Source organism: Orbicella franksi, chromosome 7 (assembly GCF_964199315.1).
Source record: "Orbicella franksi chromosome 7, jaOrbFran1.1, whole genome shotgun sequence".
Classification (NCBI taxonomy): Eukaryota; Metazoa; Cnidaria; class Anthozoa; order Scleractinia; family Merulinidae; genus Orbicella; species Orbicella franksi.
In genome coordinates this window covers 11298725-11316514 of record NC_138151.1, presented here as the reverse complement: position 1 = coordinate 11316514, position 17790 = coordinate 11298725, and the positions used below count along the sequence as shown (strand labels likewise).

Below are 17790 nucleotides of genomic sequence, written 5' to 3'. Positions count from 1 at the left end.
GAAAATTAGGCAATGAGCACGCGAGAATTTCTGCAAGGACGTTTGTTAAAACTCAAAATTGAGTCAATACAGTTTACAGTCAAACCTTTCAGTTTACTTTTTGAAGCTTCTGTCAAATTGACTCGACTTCCCAGGGTTCAATACAACAGGAATGGACAATAAATGAAGAGAACGCTTTGATATTTCCTGTTTGCTCGTAGTATTATTATCTTTTATACAGTTAGGTTAAATTAAAGTTTATGCGTGACTTAATATTGGATATAGCAGATAAATTGATTGCTGCTATTGACTTCCCTCCTTTCTACACATGCGCTAAAATGACATAAATTATCTGAAAAGTTATTGCATCCATCTAGAATTCTAGTGTACAGAGCATTTCCACTTAGGGGTCAACAGCCATAAACATTTGTTGGAATAAGATTGTGTTTAGTATAGAGTTCAACTCAAACAGGAGTGGTTTACGACACCAACGTGGTCGCAGTTTCGTTCCTTTCGTACATCAATACGGCTGCTGTGACGTCATGTGAAACGTTCTATTTTTCATGAATTGCTGATCTCTTCTTTGGGTTAGGAAGGTTTCTTGAGGGAGGAGAGTGACAGAATATGTCACATTCGCCTGCCTGCTATGACAATCTGAAAGCACCCCCACCCCCATTCCCCTTAAAAAATCACCGGCCAAGAGTGGAATTACAAAAATGCCAGGCATTTTGAGAAACGAAAAATAATATTATATTAGTCCGTATATTAATAAAATGTTCTTAAACGATAGAAGTGTTTATTCATAACATCCTTCTGTTGACTCGTTGTTGTAACTCTGACCTAACTCTTTGAACATCTCATATTTAATCACTACATTCGTGCATGGATTGTCTGTTTTTCCTTTCTTTTTTTACTTCCAATTATTTAATTTTCTCTCATTCAATGAGGTTCAAGTCGTCATTGTCAGAAATGTGCCGAGTCTGCTCTGGTCTGAAATAGCTGGATATTAATTTTTTAGGGTGAGAGGTTGTATAAGTATGAGTTATTCGGATAGCTCCCGTTAGATTTGAAGAGGTTGACCACTTTAATTATCAAAGGTTGCGAAATCGTTACAACATGTATTTGTAGTTGTAGGAGGAATTTGTTGGCATTGAATCCTTGGTTTACATGGTGACAGGCCTATGTCACCGTCAAAGGAACTGTGTCAAGCTATAACAAGTCATTTTTTTGTCATTGGTATAAAATTCTCTCAAACTGTAAGGGAAACCATAAAACTAATGATTATAGTACGTGCTAAGGACTGCAAAATTTAATTGGTCTTTGTGGCAGAAAGACAACAAAGAAGCTACAATGAACCGAACATACAATAATGATTAGGAATGAGACGGTTTATGAACGACCGGACTTGAAAACATTGGCCACTGTTTTCAAAATAGCTCTTTTAATCTCACTCTGAGGGGGAACACCAAAGAAATCTGAAACAATTCATAGCGAGCTCGAACATTCTCGCCACCAACTCCGCTTGAATTCCCGGATTATGCCTTCATTATCTGCGCTTCATGGACCGCGAAAAATATGTAAAATCACATGAATTTCTTTTGTGTGGCCCACTGAATCTGTTGCCTTTTGGGATTAATTAACTCTCAAGGTACATGTTATTACAAGACATTTTTGTTTGTGTTATTTACAACAAGAATTTAAGCTTGCTTTCATGTCCTGTGGAGTTAACGGCTAGATAGCCATTCCAATCGTAAGTTTCGACGAAATCATCTTTTCCTCCGATTTAAGCTTCCATTCGAACAGGATCGGTTTTCACACCGCGTGTCTTTCATTCTTTTGATACTTCAGGCAAATTAAGATGAAGAAATTGTCTTTCGGAGTCATTTGGTTTGGTTTGTTGTGTAGTTTCTGGTTGCCCAGCGTTCAAGGAGCAGGTAAGTCTGTGGTCAGTTACTTAACTTGTAAAGCATTTTAAGGAACACACCACAAATGTGTAGTTTACACGTTTTACGACAAAGTCCTTGCCAACCCACAGAGAACATATATGTGCCAATATAGACGCCGTGTTGACGAATGTTTGCCGCATTTTCGATCACAATTTACATTTGTTCGCACGAACTTCCATTCCTTTGGAATAAAAACAATTATTCAAGCAGAAAATTCTCAGTTAACCTAAATCGCCTTCACTCCAAATGAAAAAAAAGATCGAATCATTGTGCCTTGATCCACGACACTAAATTTCTATCAGCTTCGCTGAAATATTATTGAAAAATTATTCCTCTGTAGCAAGAGGTAACTGGATTTTTAATGTGCTAATGCTTTTGTGTTTCAATGTACGACGGTGGATAGGTTAATCAGTAGAATGGTGAACTAAGCAAATCCAAACACTTTTTTACCTTGGAAAGTTACGGTGAGAGTGTATTTAAAATGCTCCAAACAGGAAGTATTGAAAGCTGCAGCTTTAGATATTCCTCGTTTTGTAGTTTTGTGTGCATGAATCCTTTAGAAACCACCATTATATCCTGATAGCAGCCTAATGGATGCAGAAATATTGAGCCATGTGTTGTATTCAGTAAGAGTCAAGAGTATATACAGTTGCTATTTGGTACAATCTAAGTACAATAACAGAGTTTTATTTCCAACCATTTATCAAGTCCTTAGCAAATTTGTCAAGTTCAATTTTTCCCGTTGTGTGTGATTAATATATATATATATATATTTATATCTCTTTGCAGGAGAGTACATCATAAACGAGGAATATGATGGTATGTTGAAAGAACAGAACAATTTTATTGAAAGTCCTCGCCTTTCGTTGAGTAATCGAACCCTGTATCGGGCCATGAATTCATGAGCTTTTTTAATTACGCAAAATTAGATCCACACTACTTCGGAGCCTACTATGAAACCAATTGGAAACTTGCGCGAGGTATATCTCTCGTATTTCATCTCAAAAAATTGAGGAAGAGTCATAACTAACGATAATTCGAAGATCGTTCATTAGCGAAAACTTGAGTTAAAACTTAAAGTCTTTATGTTATATATAATATTTCATGTTAACACGTGCCAAGTGTATATGCTGTATGAACCAACCACCTTTGTTCAAACTCCTAAGCTCCTGCCCTCAGAACGTGCAACTTCAGGAAAACGTGTAAACACTGTTGTATAAACCAGAAGTTTCTGGCTATATAATTTTGACAACACATGCCAAACTCCCAAGAACCCGATAATATTGTTTCTGCGATTTATGTACTTTTAAAACAACTAAATGGCTGAACACCTATTAACACGCTTTAAATGATTCAATGCCGCAAGTCATGCAATGCGGGTCTACCCAAACCTAGATTCATTATATGCCAGAACTAGCTACGGATTCAGGAAGTTGCTCTAGCTAAGCTGCATCTTCGTTTAGTGAAGTACGTCTACCAAGAAATGCATCTTTGTCATTTTACCTGGATGCTTATACTAACTAACCATTTATCTTTCAAATATCAAATATGAAATATCAAATTTGTAAATGCTTCTAACCGTAAATTCACACCAAACCAACATTGCTGAGACCCCTGATCACCCTCAAGAATAATAGCAATGTTAACTGGATTATCAATACACGTATTTTTTTCAGCCATCCTTGTAAGGTGTGCCATTGCATTCCTTGTGTTGGCAATAATCTTCTTGATTCTCTTGATTATAACGTCAGTGTGTGTCTACAGAAGAATCGACGAAGACAGGTGAGCCATCCAGAGTAGTGCAGTGATTGTTAATCGTTGCATGTTGCATTTTGAATGTTCAATGTTGCATTTTGCATGTTGAACGTCTATTGCATGTTGCATGTTAAATGCTTCATGTTGCACATTTGACTAATTCTGAGGCAGGGGCAGATTTAGGGGAAGGGTGGATTGTGTGGCTAGCCGACCCTTTTTGAAGAAGCAAAAAGTAAACGAATTGAAATAAATTGTGAATATTGTAGCAGAAATGAAGGGGAACACTCAGGACAGCTACCTCAATGTTATCTCTACTTTGTGGCATGCCTAGTATTTGTGGTTTAACAGTTCTAAATAAGGTTCCAATTCTCAAATTGAAACATTTTTGGGGCATGCCCCATTACTTCTACAATCCCAAGGCACCATCCAACACCACTTGACTGAGTGAAAAATCTTGGATCCGCCCCTGCAAGGTTTTAAACTCGCATAACAGCACTTTTTTTTTCTTTAGTCTTCTTAAAGATTGAACCATCCAGTAATGTTTCTGAAACTTCGTTCGAAACATCGGCGAAACTACAAAAACGTCATTATGCGGACGACCTCAGGCCATAGGACACTAATGGGTGATAATGTGTAATGGCTCAACTAATCAGATTGCAAAATTTGCACTAGTATACTGATAGAATTCTACTTAACAATTAGATTATGAGCTCGATATTTCTATCGCGTGATAGTTGACTCGGGCTGCACCCCCGTTAACTTTCACGCATAGAGATCGAGATCGAGAGAAAATGATCTAATTGTTGTAGTATAAATCTACTTGTCGTTCAACCCTTTATCTAAGACACCTCGAAAACGCAAAGAAGCGGCCGTCATTTTGTTAACACTCGCACACTGCTATGCTACTCACTATCTACAACAGAATAGATAGTGAGTAGCGTGGCCAATCAGTGAACGCCATTCGTGATAGAACGCTAGTAGATTTATACTTATAATAGATACTGTGATTGTGTAATTGTTTTTTTTGTTTGTCTACAATTTTAGGACGCTACAGAAGACATACCAAGTATCTTACCGCGAACGCGAAAGTGTTGGTGACATAAGCAGTCCCTTTTATGGACATAGCATTTACTCTCGCCGCACAACGAACTCCATTTACCTACCTGGGATTAATTCGGCTACAGTGATTGGCACAGATGGCAAGCCAGTGAAGGTAAAGACTTGTGTTTAGTTCATATTAGCGACATAACGACATAGATGACATAATGACATAATGACATAATAGATTGGATGAAGACATCAATGATCATCGCAGTAACATACACAACTTAAGCAGCTGTGAAATTCAAGTCTGTCACACACACACACACACAAAAAAAATTCAGGCTTCAGCGGGATTCGAAACCATGACCTCTGCGATACCGGTGAAGTGCTCTATCAACTGAGCTATCTTGCCAACTGGGAGCTAGTCACATCGTGAGTTCGTCATAATACCTGTAGATTGTGAGGAATACGAATGAATATATGAAAGATCATATACACTGCGATGATAAATGAAATCTTCATATTTTCCACCGCAGTTCACTTTGACAATTTTATGACGAAATTAATTGTTCCTGATAACAGGACAAACGCACGAAAAACTGACGTCTATTTGTCGTTATTTTTTTTTTGTAATATCAAGAAGGTGTCAGCATCGCATAAATTATTAATTCACGAGTCTGTCTGCCTACTGATAATGAAAATTAGCCAATGAGCGCGGGAGAATTTAGCAGTTGTTGTAAAATTGATTAAGGTCAGTTGTGTAATTTTTCTGCAACCCAACTGTGCGGTCTCTGCGTCCGAGAAACGTTACCTTTGTGAATTAGAGAGAATAACAACATCGTTCGACGATGTACATAGAGTGATCTGAATTAGCTTTGGTCAGTAGTGTAGCTACTGGCTAAAAAAATAAGAAAAAAAAATCGTTCTTCTTTCCTTGATGACTGAATTGCCTGTGCCGTTTATAACGGACTTAAGTAATAGCATTGGCCTGGTTTTAGTACACTCACTTCAAAACAACTCTAAGCCTATCCAAGAATTTTCAGCCATGCAAAATTGCTTGTACTATGTAAATCGATCTATTATTTACTCTTGAGGATTTTAATTTTCTATTCAGCTTACTGTTCATTGACTGTTTGCTGTATTTCCATCTCCGGTGATTGTTTCTGGCTAAAGAATAAGTGACGTCATACTAACGATAGAGCTCTGATACCAAAATAGTTTCTATTCAGCACTCGCCTTTCAACCTCATAGGCCTGGATTCAAATTTGCATAATCATCATCTTCTTGTTCATTATATTGTTGTTTTTGTTTTTCATCATCATCATCATCATCATCATCATCATCATCATCATCATCATCATCTCCTCCTCCTCCTCCTCCTTCTTCTTCTTCTTCACTCTTCATCCTGAGAAATCTACGTTTTTGTTGTTGTTTTTCATTATGTAGACGTAAACAAAATACTTCACTCAGAGGACAAAACTGAACAGAAACGACTCAACAAATTGATCAGTTAAGATAAAGACTCAACCTCTTTCCAATGGAACAAGGTTGATGAAGACGGTCTGCAGTAATATATAGACCATTGTTTCTTTCTCTCAACACCGCGTCGCAACCTTACCGTTTCGAGGTACATGGACATAGAGACAAAGACATAGCAATTTTTCTTGGAAATTCTGTCCAAGGGGGAAGAGGTGCACTGAGGTTAACGCCATGTGAAGCACCAACCCGTGAGACAAACCTAGAGCACAAAACCGGGGACTCCGTGCCCTACACTTTATGATAAGTGTGTGGGTTTCTTAACGTCCCCTGCTAACCATGTAACACTGAAGATGCAGGAGACGGGGCCCACGATTTATAGCCCTTAGCAGGAAACCACACATTTCTATTTTATATTTTACGTACAAATAAAGACATGTTTTTTTACACTTAACAGAATGCTGCTTATGAAAATGAAGCGGCAGTTATGGAAGTCGAGGTAAAAAGAGGTTCACCACCAACAGAAAAGGGTCAGAAGGATACCATGGTTAGCGAGAAAATGGCCAAATTGGAATCAACTTTCGACAACAGCGGATACGAGAGGGGAGAGAGGTCTGTGGACGACACCTCCCGCTCCAGCCGCACCTCCCGCTACACCACCACTACCATCAGTACTTCTAAACAGCTGTAGAATCAAGCACAAAGAAGCTCTGTGAAGCCCTATACTGGCAGCGCGTGTCATGTAAAGGCGTTTCTTTTGAAAAAAAAAAAACGGGCTTGGGGGAGGGACACAATAATGCTTCAGAAATGGAACGGAGTTATTGTGTATGTGATCCAGCTGGTTAATGTTGTTTTTCCAACTTTATTCCAAGTGATTGCACTTGTTACAATATATTAATATAAGAACACACATAACAAAAAAAGTAACAGCAAAGATTAAGCATGATGAACAGGTCAGACACATCACACTTAGTCAACTACAAATACATGCAATTATTTACCGGTTCAGGAATAGTCTTGGGTTACCTATTGGATAGAGATCTCGATGGGCTCCATACCCAATATTGTTCACCATGTAATAAACCATCACTGTGCCAAGCTTGGTGCTTTTACCACAAAACCCACAATTCTTATAAACCAGTGCGCGAATCTGCTGGATTATAAGGAAACAAGGCGCTTAATAGATTCGAGATTTAGTTATAAAGTGACGTTGGAGATGGGTAAATTACTTCATGGTCGGTGAGCGCGAATGATTTTTATTCACGAGTTGTGAAGAATCGGCAAACCAGCGAGTGAGCGCAGCGAACGAGTTACTGAGTTTACGATTCTTCACCACAAGCCACAAGGATATTCTCGATGATTTGTAAATTTATATTCTTTTAAACTGCAGGATACTGTTCTGAGTCCTGTTGTGTTATTGAGTCCTGTCGTATTATTCTTTTTTACGCCTTAACTTATAATGGAGTGGAATTTTTTTTCCATATACCCAATCGTACTCTTTTGGTAAGCTTTGGCAGCATATCAGGCAAGTTTGGTCAAGCCATGATTCCTATTTTGGCGAGACGTAGCCGATCCAAAACACCCATGGAGAGACCAAATGAGTCTGATATGCAGCCGAAGCGTACCAAAAAGGTGCGATTAGGTATTTACCATACCCAAATTCGGCCAGGTGACCATGACCTCGTGACTATATCAGGTCAGTGACTCGATATCGCAGGATATGCCGACAGTATACACAGCTTATGATTGGCTAGTTGAGAATTTGGGAACGGTAACAGCACACGCAAGCGCCCATACACGAGGCTTGTAGTAAACACCGGATCAATCGGTTAAGACATATGGCTGTATATTCCAGATTAAACGTACCCGTATTGCTTAAAAATTCAGTGGAAGTCTGAGTGTTTTCATTTTGTTAGATTGCGTTTACTGCAGTGAGCTGGCTTATTTAGACAGTTAAACATTTCGAAATTTCATCAACTAACAATTTAGAGCATTTCAAATGATCTGAGGAATAAGAACAAAAATGCGGTGTAGCACGAGAATTAACACTAATAACACGAACAGGCGACACGTCCTTTTGAAGAAAAAATGTCAAGTCTCATCACCTGGATAAATAAGCATTATGGTACGATCTCGTTTCTTATTAAAATCATACCCACTTTCATACCAAATTAAAGCGTGCACTATCCACAATTTAGTACTTACAGTAATATACAGGACCTCCCTTATGATGTAGGCTTGGGGGGAATGGTAACTACCAACATCAGAGTGAGGCTCGTAGGGGTCTCTGCGTAAAAATGGCCGACTTTATAATTATCGAGTTTATTTGCATATCAAGCGAAATCTCTTCATCAGTGATCAACGGACCTCATTCATGTCTTTCGTTGCACTTGTTTTGTGTCGATGTGGATAGCTGTTACTCAATCGGTTGTTGTTTTTTTTCGGGGGCATACTTTTTGTTTATAATATTCTAATTAACCACATTATGAGCTCGAAATTTCTATAAACTGAGTTGATGAGACCGAAGGCTGCATCTGCTATCACCTCATAGAAATCTCGACTCATAATATATTTTTTAGTAGAATTCTAACTGTGATGATTTCCGCTATAGCTATGGAAATCACGGGCGAAATGAATTGCATTTGAGACTTGCAGCTGCTGTAGAGTCTCAATAATTTTGAGATTCTAATCTTGTGTACCAGTGAATTTCCGCTTAATTTCAATCTTCCTAAAATTTGGAAAACAAGAAAACGTTGCCATTCTGTAAGCAACTGATTGATGGCTCGTAGTGTACGTTCATTGGCTCAGCCAATCAGATTGCAGTATTTACATTTGTATGCTAGATGAGTTCTGCTATTTTTGTTTTGTTCTGATAGACCGACATCTTTCATCCTTCATCTTTCTGTCGTCTTTCGCCATGAAAGCGTTCTTCTCTTACTTCATATATATTGATCGGGTTTCCTTCTCATGTTTCAAAAGTTGAAGGGGGCTCGGTAACATTTAGGCAGCGTCCACACTGCGCCGGAGAATTTGAAAACGCAGCTTTTTTTCTTCGGTTAGGCCTACCGTCCACTCTAATCCGTCACGAAAACGGAACTTTTCGAAAATTCCCTTCAAACCTGAGGAATTTGAAAATTCAGGCTTTGCGTTTTAGTGTGAACGGAAAACATTTTGAAAACGAAGCTTGTCGAAAACGATGACGTCACGATAATCATCCGATTTCCCTGCCCCAGTTTTCCTCAAACACAATCCGGTGATTGTTGTGTTTTTAAATTTCTCCGGCGTAGTGTGGACGCAGAACATTTGATGCGTTCTCCGGAGTGAAAATGCCGCTTTCAAATTTCTTGGGCGTAATGTGGAAGGGGCCTAATGTGGCACTGAAAATCGATCTTATACATGCATGCAGTTCATTTAAAAAAGTTCAACATGAATAAATATGAAATATTGAAAACTGTCAAAATATCAGTGTATTATGTAATAACCTAGCGCTGAAATAATTTATTCGTATTTGTTCCTCTCAATGTTTAGTCATAATAATATGAACTCAAAAAAAAAAAAAAAAATATATATATATGCGTGAGGAAAAAACGTTTAAATAAATCCTATATCGTCTAATAGCCTGGTAGCTGGCTATATAGGAGGTTTTCAAATTTATGGAGATCGTTTTTCTTCATTATTGACGTTATTGCAGGTACAAGTCAAACACTTTAATGGTCAATACACCCTGTATACTTCAATTAAAGTTATTATGCTACTTCAAAACAATTATCTGCGGAAAACGTATTGTTGACAGAAAAGCTATGCAAAGTTTGTCGCAACAGACGTGGCATTTTAATTAAACTTTGTGATGGGAATGCCGCAATTTTACGACAAATTATTTGAATTAAACCGAGAAAATAAGTAATGATGCTTCAAGGAACGTAGTTGATAGCACGCACGTAGAAAACTCGGACGATGGCCGACCAGCATAAAGACAATTCGTGTCTTTGTTCGGAAGCGGCCATATTTGGAACCTGTGGTCGTGTTCCATATTTGGAAAAATCACCTGCGGCTTTTTAAGTTGTTTTTGCTTTTGAACAACGCCGCACAGTAGTTTTCGCGTTTACAGAAAATAATTTCGTCTCATGAAAAAAAGCAATTGCTTTTGGCGTTTTCGAATCGTGTATTGGACCTTGAAGTATTGAGAAGTAGGCACGCGTTTCTGTGACGGTTACTACCGTTCCATCAGGCAAAAGAAAGTATTCCGTCATTTGTTTCGTTGTTCAGAGTTTATTCAATTACCACGCTCCCGAATGTCTTGGCACGAACTCAGTATTAGACAAATGTTATTCAGCGAGCGCGGTTGTTTAAATACAACAGGAATAATATGCTTTTAAATGATTTCAGATGAACTGCATTTGAACCGAACACTCGCGCGACGGAAAAAAAAAATCTTACTGGAATTGGGCTTTTCGTGGAGCCAGTTCGACAGTAAGGAATAATTCGACACAGGTTTTGTTGAATATAGCCAGGAAACGTGGGAACCGACCGTTGGTTTTTCTTGGATATTTTTGCTTGTGTTGTATTCAGCTGCTAAAATTTACAAACAAGGAAGTCCATTAGCGAATGTTACGACAGATCGTGTACGTTCGATTCCGCTCAGCTTCCCGAAGGAGAACTTCCCGCTTCGTTTTTGGAAGAAGACGAGAAAGGCAGCGAGGACATCGCATCACTATGTAATTTTCTCCACTGGGATTTAAAGCATTAAAGGTAAGTCGAATTTAACTTGCCACCGCTTCATTAAGAAAGTTCAGCGTCATAATATTACTAGCAATACTTGTGCATGATTCGCAAATGCCACATACATTTTTATTCTGCGAAACTGCAAAGCACATAACTGATGGAAAAGCTTATTTTACTATGCACGTGAGAATTATTTGTTACCTGCAATGATAGCGACTCTGTCATGTAAAGGACGTGGAGAAAATAATTAAGCAAAGTAAGTTGCCCGTTAATTTTAGAACATTTGTATGCGTGCAATTTAAACATATCATAACCAGTGTGGAAATCACCTCGTTAAATAACAAACGACTCTACCGTGTATATAGAAAGCAATAAAAAAAGACCTCACATAACTACATCGCTAATAAAACACGTCGTCAAACTTAAATTAGCTCATTTTCGATTCATTTAGTAACTAATGTAAGTTAAATATGTCGTGAAAGAACTGGTCCCTTTTTAATTAATTTCCAACGTCGAAACTGTGTTACACAGATCCTCGTTTTTCTCATATTCGAAATCAAAAACGTATTCGACGTTAAATTTACAAATATATGCGTTTAACCTCTAGCTTTAAAAGCTATCGATGTTTACGAAATCATTAGCAAATGTGTTTTGCATATTCTTAAGGAACCTGCCGGATGTTTCAGGCTGGATTTAGCATTAATTTTCCTTTTATTGAATTGTCTCCTTTGGCTCATAATTTCAGTCCGTGATCATCAAATGAATGTACATAGCAGAATGTACATAGAAGTAATTTCTCCTGCTTTAGCCCGGGAGAAACAAACTTCAACATAACATTTTTTTGCGACCATGCGTTTGATTATGCTACCGTGTTCATACTATGGCCTGTTGTTTAGTCGATAAAAAGTCTAAGTGAACCGCATCCAATAATATCCGTTTTTAGTAGCCGTTCTGACTTTCTGTACACATTGCCGACCTACAATGTTAGTTCGCAACCGATTTTTGGATAACCAGTTCATAGTTAGCCGAATACACAGTTCAACGTTTCACCAGTCAATCAGACATACCTTCCTTTTTTGCTCTGACTAAAACCCAGAAAACACCACCAATACGCGGTTTTATTATATGGTAAGGTGGTCGTGAGGTAACTACAAGCGCTATGATTGGTTCTTTCTTGGTCTAGATTTTGCCATACGGACCGTTTCCATGGAAATGGTTATAAGTCATGCATGTTCTGTTTTGTGCCATATAATAAATTACCTACTAACCTAGCTTGGTCGAGTCGTGCTGGGGAATCTTGGCCCTCGGTCGTTTTTGTACGGACCTTCGTTGCGCTCGGTCTGTGCTGACTATGATGTTTGATTAGGTGCTTGATCTTCTCTTGTAGGTTGGTATGGCCAATGAAACAACTATATCGCCAACAACGGAGGCAAAAGGTGACAATTTAGTTGTGTCAGCAGTTAAAAGACACTAAAGTAGGCTGCATAATGTTAACGTGTTTTAAATTTCCTTCTTTTACCCTAATATTAGCGACCCATCACCTCTTTTGAAATTAAAACGTTTGATCTGTGTGAGATGAATTATTTGAACGTACCGAGGCACTGTAGCTAGTTGTAAAGACAAGAATAGTAGATAACTGTTGAATTTTCATATTTACTTATTTGCTAGCTATAATATCCTCAGCTTAACTTTTGCTAGTTTAACAATGTTAATGAAATGGCTTGGTGGAAGATTGTAGGTTTCCATTTCAAGAGTTCAAGTTGATGGTAAATCAAGGAATTAGGTAGTAACAGATCGTATACGTTGCAATAGAGTGGTTTCAACACGGCTAACGGTTGCCTTGATCTTCGCGTTACTGATGCTCGCAACTTTGTTAAGAACTTTACGCGTGCAAGCCAAACCGTAACAAATGTTAGCGGTAATACACCCTGAAAGCCAAAGTGACTTTTATCCACAAACAGCATGGTATTCTCTTTGACTATTTCCGAACTGCTTGATGATCATGTTTGATTTTCGTTATTTTTATTCTGTAGACACAGACATTCCGTATTGGATGATCGTCATCTGGTGTGTGGCTGGAGTCCTTGTGGTCACTATGATAATAGTAGCTATTTACTACAGCTATGTCATTTGCTGCCAAAGAAGGAACCGCAAAAATAAAAGGTAAGATCGTATTTTCCCTTAATTACCATTTGGAAAAAAACAGGTCACTCGCTGAATCTTTTTATAAATTGATAACGCTTCGAAACTGCAGCAGAATTTTCTGGCGTTCGTTCTCAAACCACGCTCGCTGAATAACGCAGGGACTGATTGCACTAGAGTTCTTCGAAAACTATCACGTTTTTAATGTGACGTAAAGAAGGTGCATAAAACGTTGCTATGGAGACGGTAATCAGGCCGAAGCGAGTTGTTGAGCTCTGAACTGAAGAACATTTAACGGAAATTATGTAGTAGGCGTTCATTAAAACATCATCATCATTATCATCTGTCCTCGTAGCGCCATGGGCGCATAATTGAGTCTCTTTAAAGCTTGAACGTTCTTGTGCCACACCTTCCAGAGTTCGCCCTACGTCAGGTGTATGAATTTAAGTTGTTTCTCTGTCTTTAAAACATGATCGCAGGGATGATAGGTCTCATAACATTTTTGTGCAATGGGTCCGAGAATTAAAGCAACTTTCAGTTTCGCCTCTGGCGGACAGGGATCTGCTCTGGCGGACAGGTTTGACCAGACACCAGAGATGAGTCGTGACATCGTTATCTTCAAATGGATTACTATGGTTTGCTATTACTTAAACAGAGATTTTTAATACAGAAGAATCGAATCTCGAGGTACCCCATAGGCTTATCTCTAAATGTGCCCTTGTAATGGTAGTGAACTTCTGTTTATATTGAATTTTGTTTTTGTTCGGTGTGATTGGAAGGATGCTCACTGAAAAGGATTTTACAAATCGAAACATCACTGATCTATTAATTAGTATGAGACAAGACAGGATTTTTCGACCTGGGCAGTATATTCTTTCCCAGCCCTCCTTAACCTCACCTCTCCACCAACCATTCCCACCGCACCACCACTATCGTTTCTGACACCACATCCCCAGTATCACTACCATCACTGCACCACATCCCTAACACCTCTGCCATCACTGCACCACATCTCCAACATCACTACCATCATCATCACCGACCATCACCATCATTACCACCTCCACCGCCGCCACCGCCACCACCACCATAACTACCACCTCCAACGCCACCACTACCATCATCACCAAACTCACCGCCACCACCCCAACAATCAACGACAAAGGCAACGACAACAAGAGCATTTTAATTTTCCAATACTAATAAGGGTTCGCTGCTTTCTTTCAGGGCTTACGGTAACCATCGCGACCCAAGGCATCCAGTGGACCATTATCCACGAGGATATATAGAGCAATTGCACCACGGAGAGACGAACTCCAGAGCTATGTTCTCGCCATCGTTTGTCGATAATATGAGAATTCCACGAGCAATGGAAGTAAAGATAATAGAGTCCGTAAACAATCTGAACAATTCGCATCGCTGTCCGCCAAACAGCCCACCGTGTCATTCTCCTACTCGTCTCAGTCAAGATTTGTTAAGCGCAGACATGTTTTCCTTTCCCAAAGAGAGAATGCCGCCATCGAGACAACAGTCGTTTAGATATTCCAACATGAGCACGGAAGAGTCAAACGAGAGAATGCACAGAGAGAAGATGCTGGTTTCTGAGTTAAGAGAGAAATTACGGAATCAACATCAAATTAACGAGTAAAAAGATCAGGGAGGTAGGGAAAACATCACGCTGTACTCTTCGCCGCTTAGACAAACGGTTTTCAGCTCTCAAATGATTGAAATGATCCCGCTTAAACTGCTTGAAGTGGGACTTAGTTGAGAGGGTCTGTCTGGATCTTGTGGGCAAATCACTGGGGTTAAAAAAAAAAAACACTTCGTCCCCACTGACAGAGGGTGGTGTAGATAGTGTCCTTCACCTTCTAAACCGCCTGAACAAGTCGATCCACAGTGTTAGGAATCGTCTAGTAAGCGCGCTTTTAGTAAAACTCAATTCGTGTTTAAAGGAGGAACGAAATCATCAGAAAGAAAAGAATAATATTCTCTTCTCTGAAAACCTTAACAGCTTTTGAATTGATTAAGGTCAAATTTCATCGCCGGAAAATAGTGCAGTGCTTGTATCCCAAAGGTACAATTCCGCCATGAGAAATAAAGTAAACGTAACTACTGTTATATATCTGAGATCCCCACTAAAATATCCACTGGATACTTGCAGTGACATGCATTATGGCGGACAAAAAACAACAGCAGTGCCGTTGACGAGATACATGAATGAAAGCTTACATGCATGTAATAAGTATCTGTGTCAGGATTGAAGAGGATAGAAGAGGACTAAATAAATAAAAAGAATCAAGCCTGTTAAGATTGCGGGGACGATCAAAATCGTAAATTAGTCAGGCTAACTATTCCGAGATCTGTCATGAGTAATGTAGCGATTTTAGAGTCTCGCCAAGGTGACCTCAAGGAAAAACCTTCATTTGCAAGATTCCAAGCTGTCCCCGGGGTGCCCCCTCATTTTGCCTAAGTCGATGGGGTCCATGCAAGTAAACGACATGAAAATCTCGGAAGCTGCATTAAAAAAAAAAAAAAAAACCCTGAGCAGTGAGTACAGTCAGTCCTAAATGTAAAATTGAATGCAAACAGGATATGATTACCGGAATGATGGACTGGATCATTTCACTTCTGAGATTTTTGTCCCCAAGGTAACTACATTTTCCAAATCTACCATGTTCAGCTGGAGCAGTAAGAAAAATGCCGATGCTGATTAAAAGGATTTATTACTAAAGTATATTACCCTACATCGGAGTTAAATAAAAAAGAAGAAGAAGAAGTAAATCTGAAGATAGAATAATAAAGTTTGTTTAATAAAAGTTTTTATTCATGAAATCAACGTTGAAAGTTTTTCCTGGCTAGGGTTGATCCTGATTTGACCAAAATTCCACTTTGCCCTCCCTTATAACTTTGTACGTAGAACGAAAGAAAGAACCAGTAAGCCTTACAAAACTTGGTAAATGTACACAAAACATTTCATGCAGTCGCTCTTGCTATGGTACTGTTCCCTGCTCTGTGATACAAGCTTCCAGACTTTCTCGCGGCACAGTTGGTCCATTTTGTCTTGGTACCCGTACTCTGCTTCAAACATCACATCTTCCCTAATCGTGAAACAAACCAATCCACCCGACTTTACAACTCTCGCCATTTCGTCCATGGCCCCTTCAGCTTTCACGTGGTTTAACGTAAAAACACCAGCTGCAATGGTTGCGTCGTAGCAGTTGTCTTCCAGCTGTAAACGTCGATTGGGACCCAGTAAATCCACGTAACAATTCTTGTAAATTCCTTTCTTTTCCGCTTCTTTGAGAATATCTTCTGACGCATCTAAAGCATCAATGTTGGTGAACTTCCTCTTAACCAATGCTTCTGCAACCAGACCTGTTCCGGCACCAACATCAAGAATTCTTGAATCTTCAGAAAACTTAAATTGTTTTAGGGCGTTTGCTAATATTTTTGCGCTATTCTCGTGTCCAACGTACCCTCTGTTGACTTCTACATCCTGTCAAAAGAAAGCCGGAACATTAAAACTCCTACAATTTCCACAGGATATAAGCTTTTTTGAATAAAAGGTCCGAACGAATTCTAACATTTTGGGACATTAATGTTGTGTATTCGTTGCTGACCAGCATACACACATACTTTACATACATTGCCACATCTCGTACCGACGAAAATGGAATCTGAGAGACCACCAGCCCACCAAACTCACGCTCTGTAGGAAGTCGGCATGGGATTGCCATGAGCAGGGAGGCCTTGAATTTCTGATACCATATGAAAATTGACCTCTTTCTTGACTAACTATTACAGAAATGTACGTATTATAACGACCAACTCATGTGATGCCTTGTGTCATGCGAAACTATGATGTGCAAACCGTGATATACTGTGCGTGACAACCACAGATTGTTAACTTGCGTGACACAGGCCGCAAACCCAAGTCAAACCCATCATTTTATCCAGGTTTTATCAATGACAGGTCTATCAACGGTTTGAGATTTTTCAGTTATAGTAGTAATAATAATACTAGCCTGCGAGCAGGCTTTTCAGTGGGGAAGAAAGAGGCAAGAAGAACTGAGAATTCAGAATTTTAAGCGATGTAGGCAGGCTCTTCTTCCCCTTTCCTCTCTTTGGAAACGACACATGCCGGAATCGATACATCTTCCTTGACTTTGACAACATTAATCATGAAATAACAAAAACATGTTCTTGTTTACGATGGGATTGCGTTCATTAAATCAAACAATGAGAGAAAATCAGGCGAATATGTCATAAATATTGTTCACTGCAATGCAAATTAACACTAGTTAATGTCATCGTGAATCCATCCAACCGGTGAATAATGGCGAAATCGATTAAAAGGACAAAACAACGTTCATGAAACGCCATTCAAGGCAAAAACAAGAGGCAACGAAATTCTAAAAGTGTACAATTCGTGTAAAACAAGTCAAGATTACGTTTGTAGGTTATTTACCGCGAAGACGCCGCGATTCTAATAGTAGACTCATTTAAACAAGTACCGCATTGAAAATGTAAGCTTAATATAAGAAATGCTTTTGTTTACCTGGTCGTAATCTGGAGCTACCTCTTTGTAGAATTCCATGAGCTTGCCAAACGTTTCGTGTTTGTTATAACCACAGTTGTCTTTTTCCATCTTAGATATTAGGACGCTGATATGCACGACTACAGTTATTACACGACGAGTCGAACGACGTGGCAGAATATTAACCAC

The 17790-nt window shown here is 39.1% G+C and overlaps 3 protein-coding genes across 3 annotated transcripts; 2 read left to right on the top strand and 1 right to left on the bottom strand.

Annotated features, from left to right (window-relative positions):
• Positions 1 to 1292: 1292 nt before the first annotated feature.
• LOC145493202 (uncharacterized) lies at positions 1293 to 7613 on the top strand. The gene is made up of 6 exons (XM_081472618.1): positions 1293 to 1729; positions 1828 to 1913; positions 2715 to 2744; positions 3602 to 3707; positions 4725 to 4893; positions 6658 to 7613. The coding sequence occupies exons 2-6, from the start codon at positions 1838 to 1840 to the stop codon at positions 6889 to 6891; spliced, it is 615 nt and encodes a 204-aa protein (XP_081328744.1). The 5' UTR covers positions 1293 to 1729; positions 1828 to 1837; the 3' UTR covers positions 6892 to 7613.
• Positions 7614 to 10270: 2657 nt separating this feature from the next.
• LOC145492928 (uncharacterized) lies at positions 10271 to 15683 on the top strand. The gene is made up of 4 exons (XM_081472304.1): positions 10271 to 10949; positions 12310 to 12358; positions 12956 to 13085; positions 14292 to 15683. The coding sequence occupies exons 2-4, from the start codon at positions 12316 to 12318 to the stop codon at positions 14710 to 14712; spliced, it is 594 nt and encodes a 197-aa protein (XP_081328430.1). The 5' UTR covers positions 10271 to 10949; positions 12310 to 12315; the 3' UTR covers positions 14713 to 15683.
• An 88-nt stretch (positions 15684 to 15771) lies between these two features.
• On the bottom strand, positions 15772 to 17790 carry LOC145492927 (methyltransferase-like protein 27). The gene is made up of 2 exons (XM_081472303.1): positions 17623 to 17790; positions 15772 to 16560 (listed from the first exon to the last, which is right to left on the bottom strand). The coding sequence occupies exons 1-2, from the start codon at positions 17710 to 17712 to the stop codon at positions 16006 to 16008; spliced, it is 645 nt and encodes a 214-aa protein (XP_081328429.1). The 5' UTR covers positions 17713 to 17790; the 3' UTR covers positions 15772 to 16005.